The sequence below is a fragment of the Phyllostomus discolor genome, chromosome 2 (genome assembly GCF_004126475.2).
Source record: "Phyllostomus discolor isolate MPI-MPIP mPhyDis1 chromosome 2, mPhyDis1.pri.v3, whole genome shotgun sequence".
In the NCBI taxonomy this organism is placed as follows: domain Eukaryota; kingdom Metazoa; phylum Chordata; class Mammalia; order Chiroptera; family Phyllostomidae; genus Phyllostomus; species Phyllostomus discolor.
In genome coordinates this window covers 160521552-160534296 of record NC_040904.2, presented here as the reverse complement: position 1 = coordinate 160534296, position 12745 = coordinate 160521552, and the positions used below count along the sequence as shown (strand labels likewise).

At 51.0% G+C, this 12745-nt stretch overlaps 1 protein-coding gene across 1 annotated transcript; it reads right to left on the bottom strand.

Moving 5' to 3' along the window:
* Positions 1–2113: 2113 nt before the first annotated feature.
* Positions 2114–8626, bottom strand: TAC3 (tachykinin precursor 3). Its single transcript, XM_028533066.2, has 7 exons — positions 8430–8626; positions 7733–7845; positions 5217–5313; positions 5007–5036; positions 4857–4910; positions 4409–4483; positions 2114–2456 (listed from the first exon to the last, which is right to left on the bottom strand). The coding sequence occupies exons 2-6, from the start codon at positions 7838–7840 to the stop codon at positions 4410–4412; spliced, it is 363 nt and encodes a 120-aa protein (XP_028388867.1). The 5' UTR covers positions 7841–7845; positions 8430–8626; the 3' UTR covers positions 2114–2456; position 4409.
* Positions 8627–12745: the final 4119 nt, after the last annotated feature.

The following is a 12745-nucleotide window of genomic DNA, read 5'->3' as shown; positions in this document are numbered from 1 at the left end:
GTGTTTCTCCCTCTCTTTCTCCCTTTCTTCCTCCTCTCTAGAAATAAATAAATAAAAGAATAAGCCCTCAACACATGGAATCTGATATTGTATCTGGGTAGATAGTCACAGCATGGCTTGTTGGTGTAGGTCAACCTTCTCCTACACACAGTGGAACTGGGTCCAGAGCCTTTAGTACTGAAGTCTTTTCAAAGTAAATCACCATGGAAGCCCTGGCCATGTAGCTCAGTTGATCAGAGTGTCGTCCCAATACACCAAGGCTGGGGGATCAATCTCCAGCCAGGGCACATAGAAGAGTCAACCATTGAATTCATTAATAAGTGGAGCGACAAACTGATGTTCCCCCTGTCTAAAAATCAATGCGTTAAAAATATTTTAAGCAGCAAAAGGATTTAGGAATTTTGTCTGTGGGAATTGCACACCTACGCAAAGCTAAATAGAGAAGGGCCATGAATTCAGCTGAGGTCTTGGTAACTAGCTATCCTTAGGCATGAACCTCTGTATATGGATGAGGAGGGCCAGGATTCCTTCACCATTCTCCAAGTACAAAACAGGAGTCTGATTTAAAACGTCTCTCCATTTTCCAGGAGTCCCAGTCCTGCAGTTTTCATTGGTCCCAGCAGAGAGCGGCCTTTCTGCATTTATGCTCCTACTTGGCAAAGCACTAGTCCTCTCAGCACACTCGTGAGACTCCGGAGTGGGGGTAGAACCGACTGGATGATTTTATGATCCACCTAAATTCCCAAGACTGCAAAAAGTAAACCCTCTACACAGACAATTTTGAAAAGACACTAGATGACTCACCAAAGAAAGCCTTGAGAATCTGAGGTGAGGACATCCTTTGACCTCTAGCAATAAATGTGACACCAAAGATGCTGAGCTGAACTCTTCCTCCTCCCCAGCCCCACAGCACAGCTCTGAGTCCAAAGTTGCCCCAGCCAGGTTCTGGGAAGAAAGAACTTTCACTGGGCTGAAGGAACTGCAGAAAGTGGCGTCTGGCTCCATGGCCCTGTCTTCATGCCGCCTTGAGAGAGCTGAATGTTGGGTAGTTCAGAAGCTTGGCCAAGGCCCCTGCTCCAGGATAAAACAGGAAGCTTGAGGACTTCCCAGGCTGTCATTAGGACACAGAAGTCCCCCTGGGACCAGTGGGCTGTGATAGCACGTCAGTTTAATAAAAGACACCCATATACACCTCATTGAAGTGCCTTGTATACTGCAGACCCATTTTTTAAAAGATTTTATTCATTTATTTTTAGAGAGGGGAAGGGAGGAAGAGAGGGAGAGAAACATCAATGTGTGGTTGCCTCTGTGTCCCCTACTGGGATCCTGGCCTGCAACCCAGGCATGTGCCCCAACTGGGAATTGAACCGGCTACCCTTTGGTTCACAGGCCCATATTTAATCTACTGAGCTACACCAGCCGGGGCGCATTATAGAAGAATTTCAAATAAATGTTTCTTTTTATAGTAACTAAGGTGGTCAATGAACACTCAAAATATCTGCTCCCTTCTTTCTCAGCTGCTTCAGTAATTTCCCCATCCACACCCCATCCTAGCAGGATCAGAGTGGTTTGTGTGTCCATGGCTTTGCTAGACTAAAAAGTCTGTGTAGGGGTCACCATCTCATCTCCATGACCTGTTGTTTCAGGACCCATGCTTGACATCTGGGGACAGAATAATGACACAGTGCTAGAGATGCATCCTCCTCTGTGGCTGGATCTTTGCACAGCCTTGATACCCACCTCCCTCCTCTGAGCAGAGTCAAGTTCAGAGATTGGTGTCTCCCATGCCCATCCTAGAAGTACAGATAAGCCCTTCAGGATATCTGTTTTTTCTTTATCTGAAGCTAGTCTCTGAAATTCTTCGAGTGCTAGAAACCATCTTCCAAAGTCATTTATCTATTCTTTTAATCACTAAATAGTTTTCTGATACTAATTGTATGAAGCACTGAGTAAGACACTGTTGGAAAAAATTTTGCATACAAAATACTTTCATTTATATATGATATATGTTTGTATGTGTGCATATCATATATAAGCATATACATATGATGTAGTTGGGAGAGTTAAGGAAGAGAAAAAAACCACCCATCCACCAGACAAAAACATACATCACTCCAGGTCACATATAAAAATCCTTTATTGTTGAGGAAGCCAGGGCAGTCTACAGTCCGTGCCGGGTGGGGCAGGGGGTGCTCACTATGCAGTTTCTACATCAGCGCTGGGGAGAGGGGTGGGGAAGGGGTCTAAGCACAGGAGTGTCACAAGGCTGGGAAGAGCAAGGGAAATAGGAGTGCATGCACCTGGGGATTCGGAGAGGGGGGCAGGGTGTCTGCATGAAGCAGCCCAGGAGTCCAGGAACGGAGTGCTGAGGACGGAAAAATGAAGTCACATCTTCTGTCCTGTCAAACTCCCACCAACCACCCTCTGGGGAAGCAGAAAGAGAAGGGGAGGGGCATCTGTATGGGAGAAGGAGAGAGAACAGAAGTCTTAGGCAAAGCTGTCCCTCAGCCTTTGAACTAGAGGACTGAACTCTCCTAGCTGCAGGTGCCAGCACCCTTCCAGCCGTGTGTTTCTAACGCTACTTATAAACATCTGTGTTCGTGGTCGGTGGGGGCCTATGTAAAAAAAAAAATGTAGCAACAAAAACAAAGTTCCTGTTATCTTAGCATCCCCGTGAGCCAGGCACACAATACACACAGCCCCATCCAATGCATCCTGGTGCTAAAACTCCCCAAGCCTCCCCCAGACCCCCTCATCTTTCCAGAATCCCCACCCTGCCACTCCCCACTCCCTAGCAAGAGCAGGCCCAGGGATCACTTCCTTTTTCAGCAGTTCCACATGAATAAAATAAGATGATAAAATGATCTTCATTAGATGACTCTAATCTCCTTTAAATGCCAGCCACCGAGGACCTTATGTCCTAGTCTTCCTGGCACCTAACAGGTTGAGAATGCTCCATCAGTGGTGAGATTGTGAAGGCTGCAATTATATGCCTGGTCCCTCTGAAAGAACCTAGATTCACCAGCAAGCAGTAAAAGTAGATTTCCACAATGCACTTGTTTCTGCTATTTGTATAAAATACTATAGCAAAATTGCACTGTAATTATCTTTATGGCTGATGCATAACGCTGGGGGAGAGTATGTCATCCAGATATAGTTGCCCGTATAATTATCTGGCGGTCGGCAGGACTGAAATAACCATCTAATGAGAGCAAAATGATATGGTAAGTACCATGTAATCAGCGAGTTACGATTATTACGGCTCTTTGCACCCTCTCACCTAACACTGAATGGGGGCCAGGCCCCGTCTCTGGGCTCAGGGAGTCATGCACAGGCGGTTCATTGAGAGCCAGCTCTTGCTCCTTGGGGCTCCCTTGAGACCAATGAGTGTGGGTAATAGGGACACAAGGAGAGAGGCAACTGTCCCTCTGTGATAACTGAGGTTTCTGAATGCCTCTCCTTCTCTCCCCCACTGCCCTTCTTTGGAACTCAGTCGAGCCGCTATTGCCACGCGTGGGAAGATGATGCCCGGGCGGAAGCCTCGGTGTTTTGACTAGACACTTCCCCGGGGGACTCACAGTTGCATACCAAGTGAGAGATCCGTCAGCCCACTCAGGCCAGGGCTCAGCCCAGACCGCTCTAGGCAGACAGACCAGAGCCAGCCAGGGAAACATGAGCACGTTCCCCACACCTCCCAGACCACAAGTCGTACCAAAGCCAACGCAGAGTGCTGTGTGCCCAGTGCTGAACGCTTGACCTGTACTCAGTCCTCAGGTCCACAGGTTCTATTATCACCCCCATTTTTCAGATGGGGAAACCAAGGCACAGGGGGTGTATGTGACCTGACCAAGGGAACACAGCCAGGGAGGGGCAAGTCCAGGATTCAAAGTCAGGCCACGTTCTTGCCCATTACACTATACGGAGCAACTAAGATAAAGGTTCTGGCCACCCCGCCCCGTGAGATTTCAAGAGTCCCTTGCATTTCTTCCTAAACCACTCCTGCATAGAACTACACATGGACCCAGTAGAGGAGATTCTGAATAACCTAATGGTTCAGCCTACCTGGGAGGCAAAACACTTCACCTGTGAATTGGATGTGATAACTAACTATCAGGAGATGATCTCTCCATCTTTGGCACGAATCGGGAAGAGGACAGAACCCAGACAACAGAAGTTGCCCCTCAGAGAAGCAGCAGGGGGCAGAGATGAGATGAAAAGGGGGCCGTGTGCACGTGTGGTCACAGATGAGCAGTCCCTCTGAGTGGTGGTGTGTCTGGCAGTGTGCTGGGCACTGGCAGTGTATTTTAGGGCGAGTTTATGTGCATTAAAGCCTGCAGCATCATAGGAAATGCTTGTCTGGAAACCCCCACCGGCAGTCGGTCTCCTCTCCCTGACCAATCACCCCTACCTCATTCCACATTGCGGGGATACTCGAGGCTGCCAAAGCCAGGGACGCTCTCTCGGTTCACACCGATAGGGGTGTCTGGGGTAAAGTAAATCATGTAGTTAGAATTTTTCTGAATGTAACCTTCACCCTGACCCTAAAACGAAGGGCCGGCTATGAAGGGCAACGGTGGAAGACAGAGGTGGGGAGAAGAGCCATGCTTAGTTTGGGAGACTGGGAGGAAGCGAAGTCCTCCTGACTGAGCCGCCCCCACCCCGAGCCGCCCCAAGCCGCAGCAGCACTGCCTTGCCCACCCGGCACCCAAGCCGCCTGGGCAGACAGGGCGGAGGGATCTTCACTGTAGCTAAGAGAAGTCTCGTCTTTCTCTTCGAGGACAAATAGGAGGCTTTGGACATCTGCATGGCTTGGGTAGTTCCCTAAATCCTGTCACTGTCCCTCCACACACTCTTACCTGGCTGGATGTTCCTCTTGCCCATAAGTCCCACAAAGAAGTCATGCATGTCACCTGCAGGAAAGGGGCCAACATAACAGCCAGTCCCTGGGCCCCAAGCCCCTGGAGCAAGTGGTCGGCAGAGATAGCCAGGGAGAAGAAGCTACTCACGTTTCTGGAGAAGTGACAGTTTCTTAGGGTCTGTGAAAACAGAACAAGCATGTAACTGGGGAGCAGAACCTGGAAAGCGATGATTCGGGGCGGTCTGGGTCACAACTCTTAGCTGTTCACGGAGCCATCTCCCCCCTGAGGGGGCTCCCAGGCCTACGTAATCTTCTGAATCCTGCCCCTCATGCCCCTCTCCCTAGGGACACTTCCTACCCTTGCCCGCCTTGCCCAGGGTTTTGAGCAGTTCATCCACAGAGACCGAGCCGCTGCCAGAGAGTGTCTTGAGCAACTGGTTGATATCTGGGAACTTCTAGGGGAGAGAGGCAGAGAGGGCTGAGTCAGGAGGCTCGCACCCGATCCACTCACGGTTTTCCCACAAGGAACTGCCTTTCCTTGAGTTTATCACAGCTGAACCTGACATCTTTTTTCTTTCAGGATTTCCTCTGACCTGCAGTGAAAGAGAAGAAGGCTCTCAACGTGTGGTCATGGGCCAGCAGCAGCACCCCTGGACACTTGTTAGACACGTGCACCCTCGGTCCTACCCCAGGCTCGCTGAGACAGAATCTGCATTTCACCCAGGCCCCCAGGTGACTCGTGTGCCTGGCGAGGTTTGAGAAGCCCTGGTAAAGGGAACACACTGGGTGTCCCTGCAGACTGACCAACTCTCCCTGTTTGCCCAAGACCTTAAAGGCCGCCCCGGGATGTGGGGCTTTCAGAGCTCAAGCTGAGGTGGTCCGAGTGAAGCAGCCTGTTGGTCATGCTCTCTCCGGGCTCAGGGGCCCCTGTGGGCCCTTTCCGGCTCCTGACGCCTCTCAGTGGGAAGGGCCTCCGGTTCTTTGCTCCCTGGCACATCGGGAGCTCGTTTGCCCAAGGATGTGGTGGTCCCACTGAGTGAGCCATGAGCTGCCCCACTCACAAGACAGGCCCCTCAGACAGAGCAAATGTCCTCTGGTCTGTGCTCCGTGTCTGAGCTGCAGACAGGACTCGATCCTAGGGACGGGCCGGGGTAGGAGCCAGGGCACACCAGCAGCTGAGCCCCTCTCTGTGCCGTGTCTGTGGGTGTTCCTCTCCCTGCGTTTCCCACTGCCTCTCACCTTTTCTTCCCCATGGGTGTCTGCCTCTGATTTTCTTTCCCTCTCCCGCTTCTCCCCTAGGAAGGTGGCGGTTCAGAGCGACACCACTTCTCCTCCATCCCACGGATGAACCCAATTCTGGACCTGCTGCCAAGCAGGGGCTCTGAATTGCCCTAGTGATTTTTTTTAGCCACTTGAGCACAGTAGCATGGCTGCGGGGCACACACCACACGCCCAGCCTATTGTAGCTGCAGAGACAACAAGGGTCATGTCTGGAGACTCACCTCGAATCTCAGAGGTGCCTCTCTCTCCAGAGTCCCGTGTCCCTGGGCGCTGAGCACACACAGAAGCACACTGACACAGGACGCACCCCCACACGGGCCGACCCTATGCACCCATGTGTCCCTCCCACTTCCCTCCCCACGTTTCCCTCTTTCTCACAGACCCGCTGGCGGAAGGGATGGTCAGCAATCTCTCTCTTTCATTGACCAAGAGGGGAAAGGTCTCAAAGCAGGATTGTCTCAGAGGAATATACCCAGATATTCTATCTTGAGTTGGAATTTTTGGCTCCAAACAGTGTCCAGCCTGTCTTTGGCACGCCCTGTGTATTTTTTGAACGGTTCCTGTCTTTCAAATCTGGTACCACTGCCGCCACCTGCTAGGCAGCCAGCCCGCCGCGCCCTGCTCCACCTCACCAGCTGCGTGGAGGCTGGCGAGCTCTCTGCCCAGTGTGCAGCTTCCCAGGCAGCCACTTTCCCCAAATTGTTCAAATGCTCTGCCCACCTCCTGCAATGAGATGCTAAACAGATTTGAGCTAGAAAGGCAGTTAGACTTCACACACTGAATTTGTAATAAGTTCCACCTACGATCATCTTAAAAGCATTCGTACCAATGTAACTGCTATCATTTCAAAACCTTAAAAAGACTTCCTGTCTGTTCTCCTCCTGCAGCTCTACCCTGACAAGTTCCTATTCTTTTCCTTAGAGGAACTGTGGAAATCTAGGTCTAACCTGGCTGGTGTTTGTTTTCGTTATTATTTTCCTACCCTGACTAAGCAGAGGCTAGAGAGGAGCAAAAGAGAGAAGAAAGGAAAGGCTGGATCTTAGGAACACCTCAGGTTCCCAGGGGTGGAGGGGTAGAGGAGCAGTGGAATTCTGAAAACAAAATAATACATATAGCTGCCAGGTAAAAGAGCATACAAATGACAGTTCAGGTGAGAAATTCTGATTGTGTTGCACGCCATCCAGGCAATAGACAGAATCTCTCTCCACAGCCCCTCCTGCCGCCCTGCAAAGGGACAGAACCTGAGCTGGACCAGAGAGAACCTCAGACCAACCTGGCCCACCCCAGCCTGCCCCTGTAAGTACCATCCGCTCGTCAGGTCACCAGTTGGTCATACTGGGAGGGCACCTCTTACACACAAGGCGTCAAATTTGTGCACGGGGACAGAGATACTTATGAACCTAACTAAAAACAGTGAGAACATGAGCTGACCGGAAAGGCCAGGAAATCCAGCCCTGTGATGGACAGATAATCCAGATAACTCCCACGCACGGGCCACACCTTCCCCTGCAGCTTTTGGAACCAGCAAAGCTATTCTCTCATGATGTTACCCAGGACCCTGCCAAGGTGGGCCCCGCTGGAGGAATGCCTTACCTCCCTGCGGCCCCCACGGGGCACCACCTGCTCCTGTGACTCCTCACAGACAGCCCCTAGAGCCAGGCTGAGGGCCAGAATGACAGCCAACAGCAGGGCGCTCCGCATGGTGCCTAGGAGAGCAAAGAGACAGGAAGGGAAGGCAGGGAGGAGGAGGGGGACGCAATACAGGAAACATTCCGGACCAGCAGCGCGGCTTGACCCTGCTTCATGAGACCCCAATTCTCCCACCCAACCCCTGGTCTGGGGAGAGTATGGCTGAGCAGGAGGGCGTTCCACTGGGCTTGGGCTCCCTGCTGCCCCATCAGACACATCTCCCCAGGATGGGCAACTGGCAGCAATGAGCCGTGGAGCAACAGTGCAGGGGATGGTAGGTGCCAAAGGAAGATGACAGATTTATAGGACATGCATGGGTCTTTTTCCTTAGTTGGCTTGAGGAGGGGTCCTGGGTGCTATTTTCCAGCACTAGGCAACCCCAAGGCTTAGGCAAAAACTTTCTAATGTGGAAAAATTCATCTGCACCCACAAGCTCCAAACATGACTGGCTCTCAACCCCTTTTCTCTGCTTTCTGCTCACTTCCCAATGAATACCCCACTCCCCGGTCAGAAGCTGCCACTTCTTTTATTTTTCCTGACTCTGGCCCCTGTCCTTTGGTTCCAGCTTCAGTCCTTCCAATGTTCTCCCATCCACACCTACCTTTGGAGCAGCTCTGAGCCTACAGTTGGGTGGTCTAGTAGAATCAGGGAGCCGGCTGGGATTTCTGCCCTGCTCCCCAGGAAAGCTGGTGCTGCTGGTGCTGCTGGTGCTGCTGGTGCTGCTGTGAAGAGGGAATCAGGGAATGGGGAGGATCTGGGAATGTGGAGGATCTCCAGACCAGCTCCCTGATAAAGGCTCTGGGAGGGTCTGGGGGAACTGGGGGAGGGGCTGAGAATCGCCAATCCCAGGATGGCTGGAGGGGAGGGGGAAGGCTGATGTTTAGGAGGGTGCAGAATGCAGACACACACACACACACACACACACACACACACAAGCCCAGCAGTGAGCTGGGGTTATCCAGCAGCCCACTTTCTAACAGTCCTTCAGCTGGGAATAATTTGCATGTTCTTTGTCACAAAATTTACCTGCTGAGTCTAGCTCAATAAGTGTGGTCCCTGGGCCTCTTTCTCCTCCTTATTCACAACCTCCAGGTCCTTGCCCTTTAAATTGCCAGGCTAGAACAATTCCAGGAGCATGCTTCTCTGGCTCTCCCAGCACCAAGACAACCAGGACAGTGAAGTTCAGGACCGTGAGGATGAGGAGGTGACCCTGGCATCCTTTCTAGCCGTCATGGTACCCTCGTTCTCGCAGCTGAAGTGGACCTATCACCTTGGTCCTCAGATCAACTGGGAGTCAGTACTTCTCCCTGCCATTGAGTGCAGAGATCTCATCGGTGTCCAGCCCCACCAGCCACCTCCCCTGTGCCAATGCCTCTCCCCTCGGCCTCCCCACTGCACGCCTCTGACCCGGGAATCAGCTTGACTTAGTTGCATCATCCTAGAGTTCTAACTTCTAGTCGTCCTGCTAAAATCTCAGAAAGGAAGAACTAAACACTACAACTGAGCTCTTCCCCTACTTTGCCCCACCCCCAGCACTGATCTCTTAATTGCTTCTTTTTTTCCTCCTGGGTACACTTTTCCCCACTCTTATCTGTCTTCCTGTAGCTCAGGCACCTTCCTCCCTGACCTTTTAAACCTCGTTCTTGGCCCACACTGTTGAGAGGACTTACTCTGTTCATCTCACACCCAAGGCAGAGCCCCAGGGGAGAGGGGGAGTCACAGTCAGGACTGGAAAGAAGACCTGGAGAGAAAACATAAGGTGAGAGGCAAAGTGAGAGTCGCTTCAGAGCGACTAGTCACTTCCATCATTTCTAACGGGTGCAGGGTCACCATCTTGAGAGCAGGAAATATTCCCATGTTTCAGATGAGGAAACTGAGTGGCAGAAAGTTCAGTCATGTGCTCCAGGACAGACAGCTAATGCAGAACAGCCTCAAATTCAGATTTTGTCACTCTAAACTTGCCCATCATTTTATTGCACTGGTATGAGCTTTGACCAGCAATTGAATAGCTAACTCGCCCAGAGGAAGTGGTGACCCACCTCTCTAGGACACTTGCCAATTTGGGACTTTGGACGCTTCCAAATCTTGTGACTGGGGAGAGAACCTGCCCTGCTGTGTATATACATACCACAGTGCCTTCTGCTCACCAACGCCTTCTCCAAACACCCTATTTAAAATCACTACCGTTTCATACTCCACACCCAAAGCCCGTTTCTTTCCCTCATGCGCATCCTACACGCAACATGCTAAGTATTTCACTTCCAGTCTGTCTGCCCCACCCCCACCAGAATGTCAGTATGACAAGGGCAAGGACTTTTGTCCGTTTTGTTTGCTATTGGATCCCTAGCTCTATGGTGTTTGGCATATAATAGGTGCTCAATAAAAATTTATTTATAAAACATAGCCCTGGCTGGCGTAGCTCAGTGGATTGAGCATGGGCTGGGAACCAAAGTGTCCCAGGTTCGATACCCAGCCAGGGTACATTCCTGGGTTGCAGGCCAGAACCCCCAGCAACCGCACATTGATGTTTCTCTCTCTCTCTCTCTCTCTGTCTCTCTCTCTCTCCCCCTCCCTTCCATCTCTAAAAATAAATAAATAAAATCTTTAAAAAAATTTATTTATAAAACAAAAAAAAGAAAGCCTGCACCCAGCTCCTCTTGTTGCACCCCACAGTGTAGACCCTCCACAGAGCCTCCCCAGTGCAGTTAGGGTCCTGAACCGCGCGTCTCCCCACACCACACTCCCAGCACCCTACCTGCTCTGGGACTTGGGTCATATCGAAAGAAGCCACCCTGGCTGCACAGGGCTCCACCCAGGCTCACCCTGAGTGAGGGCAGCAGCCGGGCCTCAAGGCCCCTTTATGTGAAAGGCTAATGACTCCTCATCAAAAGCTTCCCATTATCCACCTAATTACAGGGCGAGGACCCAAGGTTGGGAGCCTTCAGTGGGCTGAGAAATAGAAGTGGGAGGCTGTTTATATATAAATGACATGAGGGGATCATTTCTTTGAAAAGCTCAGGGGCTGCTGAGCTTAGCCATCTAGGCATACCTAGCCATCTCCCACCTCCTCCCTGCCGCCAACCCGGAGGAGTCCAAGCTTGGCAGGCTGGAAGGAGTCGGGGATGCAGCAGGGGAATGTGTTAGACTGAAGCTTCCAGGTCCCATCTCTGTGTCAGCCTCCCTTCCCCCACCAACCCACCCATCCTGTTCCCAAGCCCTGGCACCAGGGAAGAGGCTTCAGCAAAAGTTCACCATGAATAATGTCCTTTGATGATGTGGCATCTCACAAAGTATGGCAGCAGCCGAGGGTGGGGGGAGCACGGGAATGGCAGGGAGAACTGATTGCCCCTTGATCTCTGGGATTAGCAAAGGCTTGAAAGAGCTGAGGCTAAACTAAGTCAGAGGTGGTGAAGGAGGGAGGCTTTGGAGGTGTCCAACAAGCAAAAATGAATCAGGCGGTTTTGCTAGAGTTAAATCACAAAGTTTTATTCAAGGGTCTTAAGATATGTAAATTTGAAAAACAAAAACAGAACACTGCTCGGTTAACAGAGTGTTCTGAAGAAAAGAGTTAAGGGTTCTCGTAGTAAAATTACATTCTTGAGAAAAATCAGTCTTGCATTCTTAGCCTCCAGATTGGTCCAAGATGGTAATCTTCCAGATGTCCGGTGGTCTAGGTAATGGATATCCGGTGGTCTGGACATGTAAACATTCTTTCCTAAGCTCTTCAGAGGATTATCTATAGGAATTTTGTGTATTTCCAGGCATTGATGCACAACTGAAACATTTAAGTTCTTAAGCTAGTTAAAATAAAATCTATTCCTCATGTTTCAGCTCACTTTTTAAAATTTTAATTTTTTTTTTTAATTTTAGAGAGAGGAGAAGAGAGGGAGAAAGAGGAAAGAAATATCGATTGGTTGTTTTCTGTAAGCATCCCGCCTGGGACTGAACCCAGACATGTGCCTGACTGGGAATCAAACCTGTGTCCTTTCTGTTTGTGGAATGACACCCAACCAACTGAGCCACACTGGCCAGGGCCAGCCCATTCTGATTTAAGTAACTTTGTTAACTTGGCTATGGTGACTTCATTTTGTTTCTTCACTCTTTCCTCAGATGGCTATTGCAGGCCAGGCTTCATTTTGCCCACAAATCATATGCAAATGACTTATAGTGGGCGGTGTGGCTGCAGAGTACCTAGGTATTTTTTTCCTGTGAACACCTAAACTTTATTTGAGCAACAGCTCAGATGCTGTCACTGGCCTAGAGGGGCAGGGTCCCTAGCAGATCCTCCCTTTGCAGTTCCCCCCTTTGCTGGGAAGGTTGACAGTGAGGCCAGGAAAAGGGATGTACGGTTGAGCTGAGATGAGACGGGTTAGTCAGCTGTTCCCAGTGGGCAGAGGTGGAGGCTAACGGCACATGCTTGTATACACGAATGACCTGCACACCAAATGCACCATTTGGGTGCAACATCCTGGAGGGGTGCTTCAGGTGGGGAGGACAGGCCAGGGCCATATGTGACACCGGCTGGAAACACCTGTGAAGAACAGAAGCATGGTACCTTCTGCGTTCTGCCACGTCCTGCAGCCCGGAGACAGCTGGGGACAGCCCACAGAGCAAGAAACTCAAACTGTCCCTCAGAGCCTGGGAAGAAATGAGGGAGCCGGAAGGGCTGAGCTAGAGCTGGCGTGAGCTGTGAGACACTGGAGTGGCTCCTTGTGGGGGTCAGGGGGCTCCAGGGTAGTTGGTGCCCCTCAGAAGCTCAAACAACCTAGACTGAGCAGGTTGGATGGGCCAAGTGGGGTGAGCTCAGGGCAGCAGATCCCCAGCTTCCCCCACCCTGATGAAGTGAATTCAAGCCCTAGGACACGGTGGGGACACTGAGCCCCCCAGGCTTCAGAGGAGGAAAACACACACTTCAGG

Excerpts from the sequence above, each read along its gene's own strand:
- TAC3 (XM_028533066.2), bottom strand. The coding sequence starts at position 7,840 with ATGCGGAGCGCCCTGCTGTTGGCTGTCATTCTGGCCCTCAGCCTGGCT. Across the intron at positions 5,314-7,732 it reads CCCGTGGGGGCCGCAGGGAG|AAGTTCCCAGATATCAACCA; the intron begins GTAAGGCATTCC and ends TCTCTCCCCTAG. Across the intron at positions 4,911-5,006 it reads ACTGTCACTTCTCCAGAAAC|GTGACATGCATGACTTCTTT; the intron begins GTGAGTAGCTTC and ends CCTTTCCTGCAG.